The sequence below is a fragment of the Enhydra lutris genome, unplaced genomic scaffold (assembly GCF_002288905.1).
Source record: "Enhydra lutris kenyoni isolate GAN:26980312 unplaced genomic scaffold, ASM228890v2 scaffoldscaffold45, whole genome shotgun sequence".
In the NCBI taxonomy this organism is placed as follows: Eukaryota; Metazoa; Chordata; class Mammalia; order Carnivora; family Mustelidae; genus Enhydra; species Enhydra lutris.
In genome coordinates, this window is record NW_019154129.1 from 13,188,138 (window position 1) to 13,194,137 (window position 6,000).

The 6,000-nt window shown below is 39.5% G+C and overlaps 1 protein-coding gene across 1 annotated transcript; it reads left to right on the forward strand.

Annotated features, from left to right (window-relative positions):
• Positions 1-4,735: 4,735 nt before the first annotated feature.
• LOC111156158 (transcription initiation factor TFIID subunit 9-like) lies at positions 4,736-5,649 on the forward strand. The gene has a single exon (XM_022516852.1). It carries the CDS (start codon positions 4,855-4,857, stop codon positions 5,647-5,649), a length of 795 nt encoding a protein of 264 aa, XP_022372560.1. The 5' UTR covers positions 4,736-4,854.
• The last annotated feature ends 351 nt before the right edge of the window (positions 5,650-6,000 follow it).

Below are 6,000 nucleotides of genomic sequence, written 5' to 3' on the forward strand. Positions count from 1 at the left end.
GGGCACTTTACCTCGTGGAAGAATGTTCTATACAAATACATAAGAGAATACTAATTATTATTGTTTTGTTTTTTAATTTCCAGAAACTATCAATTAACTGTTGCCACTGAACTTTTAATGAGTGAATCACTTTGGGGCTTGTTAAAAGTACAGCAGTTGATCACGTAGTTTTTGCCTTATTAATAAATTGCTCTGCTGATTGTTAGAAGCTTCTAGCATCCCTCCAGGACCACCCTCATTATGATACATTTGGTTGCCTGTTTTTCTCATAATTAAATACCACAGAGAGGAACCCCAGAGAGTCCTCTTACATGGCCATCTCGAAAAGTTGTCAGATGAGTTCTAGTAGCCTTCAGAGCAAGTGAAAAGCAGTTCCCATGTTCTCAATTAAACTTCCCTCCTGTGGGAGAGAGGGCCTCTGTTGATGGGGAATTTTTTTCTCAAAGATGGTTTTGAATGGAGATTGTCAAGAACTGTTTATCTTTTTTGAATTTTATTATGTTACGTTAGTCACCATACAGTACATCATTAGTTTTTGATGTAGTGTTCCATGATTGTTTGTGAATAACACCCAGTGATCTATGCAATCTGTGCCCTCCTTAATACCCACCACCAGTCTCACCCATCCCCTACCCTCCTCCCTTCTAAAATCCTCAGTTTGTAGAAGGGCCACATGCACACCAATGTTCTTAGCAGCAATGTCCACAATAGCCAAACAGTGGGAAGAGATGAGATGTCCTTCAACAGATGAATGGATAAAGATGTGGTCCATATACACAATGGTATATTACTCAGCCATCAGAAAGAATTGTTTACCTGTTATGAACTAAACTATTTATGAGTAAAATGTTCTAATGTCTGAGATTTCCTTTGAAATACTCCCAAGGGGCATCTGGGTGTCTCTAGAGCATGCGACTCTTGATCTCAGGGTTTTGAGTTTGAGCCCCATGTTGGGTGCAGAGATTACTTTAAAAAATAATTTAACAAAAATAAGGGCACCTGGGTGGCTTAGTTAGTTAAGCCTCTGCCTTCAGCTCAGGTTATGATCTCGGGGTCCTGGGACTGAGCCTCACATTGGGCTTCCTGCTCAGCAGGGAGTCTGCTTCTCCCTCTGCCCCTCGCCTGCTTGTACTCTTTCTCTCTCAAATAAATAAATAAAATCTTTTTAAAAAATAAACAAAACAAAATAAAAAAATAAAAATATTCCTAAACAAAAAACTTTAACAAAACCAATAGAATAAAAACAAAAGAACTGGGGGCGCCTGGGTGGCTCAGTGGGTTGAAGCCTCTGCCTTCGGCTCAGGTCATGATCCCAGGGTCCTGGGATCGAGCCCCACATTGGGCTCTCTGCTCAGCGGAGAGCCTGCTTCCCTCTCTCTCTCTGCCTGCTTCTCTGCCTACTTGTGATCTCTCTGTCAAATAAATAAATAAAAAATCTTAAAAAAAAAAAAAAGAACTGGAAGAGATAAATGAAACAAGATCGGCAAAATGAAGACGCCTATGCAGGGGGGGTTCATTCTATGACTCTATTCATAATGAAAACTTTCAAATAGGTGTATATAAAAGGATTCCTCATCTCCTACATCTATATATCAGTTATTTCTCTATGTATTGATTCTTTCAGTTATACATAACAGAAACTCCAATCTACACTGGCTTAAACAATAAAAGGAACTGTACAGGTTCGTGTAGCTAAAAAGTCAAGGGCAGCTCAAGGTATCAGGAGATGCTCGATCCTACAGCTCAGCGGTGTCACCCGGACTGAAATATATCACTCTGCTTTGCCTTCTATGGTGGTTGGTCTCAATCTAAGGCTCACATTTCTCCTAGTTTCAAGAAGACTACTAACAACCCCTGGGTTACATGTCTCATCCAGCCAGAGCTGGATTTGTCCCAGCATCTCCAACAAAAGTCCTGATGGGACGAGCTTAAGGTCATATGCCTAAAACTGAACCATCTTCTAACATGGAGGTAGAATCCGCTTTTATTAATGTAGGTTAGGTCACATTCTTTACTCCTAGAAATCACGGTCAGGAAGTTCACAGATCTCCAAATGGAATCAGTGTTGTTGGGAAAGAGGAAAGGGAAAATGGATGATAAGAGGCAGTCATCAAATATCTGCTAAACTCTCCACATGTAAGGTTTCCAGTACAATAGAGTAAAGGGCACTGAAAGACATCTTCTAAAACTGAAAAACAGATGTAAAACTATGGTCAGGGAACAGGGACCTGGATAGTCTGTAGAAGTGAACGGTGACCTTAAGGAAAGGATAGGCAGTGTCTGGAGTAGATGCGAATAGCAGTGAGGCATTCTATGAGGCAAGCACTGCCATAATACCAAAAACCAGGAAAAAAGTACTAGAAAAGACATCTACAAATCAGTATCTCTCAAGAATATCAATTTAAAAATCCTCAATAAAATACTACGAAATCAAATCCAATAATGTATAAAAAGAATTATAGTGGGAGGGGCCTACGCATGCAGTTGGTTGAGTGTCTGACTCCTGGTTTTGGCTCAGGTCATCATCTCAGGCTCATGAGATAAAGCTGGCTTCAGGCTCTGTGCTCAGCATGGAGTCTGCTTGGATTCTCTCTCATTCTCTCTCTGCCTCTCCCCACTGTGGTCTGTCTCTCTCTCTCCAAAAGAAATATATCTGGGGCACCTGGGTGGCTCAATCATTAAGTGTCTGCTTTCGGCTCAGGTCATGATCCCAGGGTCCTGGGATCAAGCCCCATGTCAGGCTCCCTGCACTGCAGGAAGCCTGCTTCTCCCTCTCCCATTTCCCCTGTTTGTGTTCCCTCTCCAGCTGTCTCTCTTTGTTGAATAAATAAAATCTTTAAAAAAAAATTTTTTTTAAATAAAAGAAATCTGTAAAAAAAAAAAAAAAAGAATTATATAGTGGGACTTATTCCAGGTATGCAAGGCTGGTTCAATATTAAAAAATATACTAAAATGTCATTCATCACATCAACAGGCTAAAGAATAAAAATCATATGATCATGTTAATAGATACAGAAAAAGTATTTAACAAAACCCAACACTGATATATGATAAAAAAAATTCAACAAACTAGGAACACATGGGAATTTCCCAACCTGATAAAATAAAAAAACAAACCTGCCAAAATACCCTACAGCCAATATTGTACCTACTTGTGAGAAACTAGAAGCTTTCCCATTAAGATCAGGAACACAGTAAGAATGACCCCTCTCACCACTCCTTTCCAACATCATACTGGAAGCCCTATGTAATTCAATAAGACAAGAAAGGAAATAAAAGGTATACAGATTGAGAAAGAAGAAATAAAAGTCTTTGTTTACAGATGGCATGACCGTGTATGTGTAAAACCCTAAAAAACAAACAACATGGGATAACTGGGTGGCTCAGAGGGTTAAGCCTCTGCCTTCAGCTCAGGTCATGATCTCAGGGTCCTGGGATCGAGTCCTACATCGGGCTCTCTGCTCAGTGGGGAGCCTGCTTCCTCCCCTCTCTCTGCCTGCCTCTCTGCCTGCTTGTGATCTCTCTGTCAAATAAATAAATAAAATCTTAAACAAACAACATAAAACTCCTGAAACTATAAAGCATTTACAGCAAAGTTTCAGGTTAAAAGATTACTATATGAAAGTCAATCACTTCCCTATAAACTAACAATAAACAATTGTAATTTGAAATTTTAAAAAATACCATTTACATTAGTAAAATAATAAGATGGTTTGTACATCTTATAAATACCAAAAACATGTACAAGATATATGGAGAAAACTATAAGATGAAAGAGATTTTTAAAATAATAAATGGAGAAATATTCTATGTTCATTGAGAGGAAGACTCAGTATTGTTCAATGGCATTTTTTTTTTTTTAGATTTTATTTATTTATTTGACTGAGAGTGAGAGAGAGAGAGAGAGAGATAGTGAGAGAGGGAATACAAGCAGGGGAAGCAGGAAAGGGAGAAGCAGGCTTCCCATTGAGCAGGGAGCCTGATGTGGGGATCGTTCCCAGGATGCCGGGATCATGACCTGAGCCAAAGGCAGACGCTTAACGACTGAGCCACCCAGGTGCCCCTGTTCAATGACATTTCTTCATAACTTCATCTGTAAATTCAATGGAATCCCAATAAAAAATCCCAACAAGTTATTTTGTGGGTGTTGATGAAATGATTTTAAAATATATATGGCAAAAAGACCCAGAATAACCAACAAAATGTGGAAAGAACAAAGCTGGAGGACTATCATCACCCAAAACTGAATTACTCTCAACCTACAAGACAATGTGGTATTGGTGAAAAAATAAACAAATAGATCAGTGGAACAAAAGAGAGAGCCCAGAAATAAAACTACATAAACATGGTCAACTGATCCTTCACAAAGGAGTGAAGACAATAAAATGGAGAAAAGACTGTCTTTTCAACAAATGGCACTAAAAGGGGCATCTACATGCAAAAAAAAAAAAAGAAAAAGGAAGGAAGTAAGGAAGAAAAAGAAAAATGAATCTAGATGCAGATTTTATACTCTTCAGAAAATTAACTCAAATGGATTCTAAACCTGGGATACCTGGGTGGCTCAAGCAGTTAAGCACCTGCCTTCCGCTCAGGTCATGATCCCAGGGTCCTGGGATTGAGTTCCACATGGGGCTCCTTGCTCAGCGGGGAGCCTGCCCCTCCCTCTGCTTCTGCTCTCTGACAAAAAAATAAAATCGCTTAAAAAATGGATTCTAGATGTAGCTTCCGAACATCCTGCTCACCGGTACACCAGGGGTTGGAAAAACCACGCTAGGCAAAGAACTTGCATCAAGATCAGGACTGAAATACATTAATGTGGATGATTTAGCTCGAGAAGTCTGATCAACAGATATTATGGAGTCTGGCAAGATGGCTTCTCCCAAGAGCATGCCGAAAGATGCACAGATGATGGCACAAATCCTGAAGGATATGGGGATTACAGAATATGAGCCAAGAGTTATAAATCAGATGTTGGAGTTTGCCTTCCGATATGTGACCACAATTCTAGATGATGCAAAAATTTATTCCAGCCATGCTAGGAAAGCTACTGTTGATGCAGATGATGTGCGATTGGCCATCCAGTGTCGTGCTGATCAGTCTTTTACCTCTCCTCCCCCAAGAGATTTTTTATTAGATATTGCAAGGCAAAGAAATCAAACTCCTTTGCCATTAATCAAGCCATATTCAGGCCCCAGGTTGCCACCTGATAGATACTGCTTGACCGCTCCAAACCATAGACTTAAGTCTTTACAAAAAAAGGCATCTACCTCTGCGGGAAGAATAACAGTTCCATGGTTAAGTGTTGGTTCAGTTAGTAGCAGACCAAGTACTCCCACTCTTGGCACACCAACCCCACAGACCATGTCTGTGTCAACTAAAGTAGGGACTCCAATGTCCCTCACAGGGCAAAGGTTTCCAGTACAGATGCCCACTTCACAGTCCCCAACTGTAAAAGCATCAATTCCTGCAACATCCACAGTTCAGAATGTTCTGATTAATCCATCATTAATTGGGTCCAAAACCATTCTTATTACCACTAACATGGTGTCATCACAAAATACTGCCAATGGATCATCAAATGCAATGAAAAGAAAACGAGAAGACGATGATGACGACGATGATGACGACGATGACTATGATAACTTGTAATCCAGCCTTGATGCTTGTAACATGTATACTTGGTCTCGAATCCACTGTACTAGATTAAACATGCATGCTGGGTATTTTCAAGTCGTGTTGTAGAAAACTTAAACGCTATTTAATGAGTAAATATGGTTATCCTTTCTGATTGAGATGTTGGGTTTTCTTTAATAGGATTAGTAATGGTTATTCATCAGCCTTTAAGTGTAAAAAAATAAAACTGTTTTCATCAAAAAAAAAATGGATTCTAAACCTCAATGTAAAATACAAAACAGTAACACTCATGGAAAATAACATAAGGGTAAACCCAGATGACCTTAGGTTTGGTGATGACTTTTTGGATAACACAACTGAATACAC

Excerpts from the sequence above, each read along its gene's own strand:
- LOC111156158 (XM_022516852.1), top strand. The coding sequence starts at position 4,855 with ATGGAGTCTGGCAAGATGGCTTCTCCCAAGAGCATGCCGAAAGATGCA.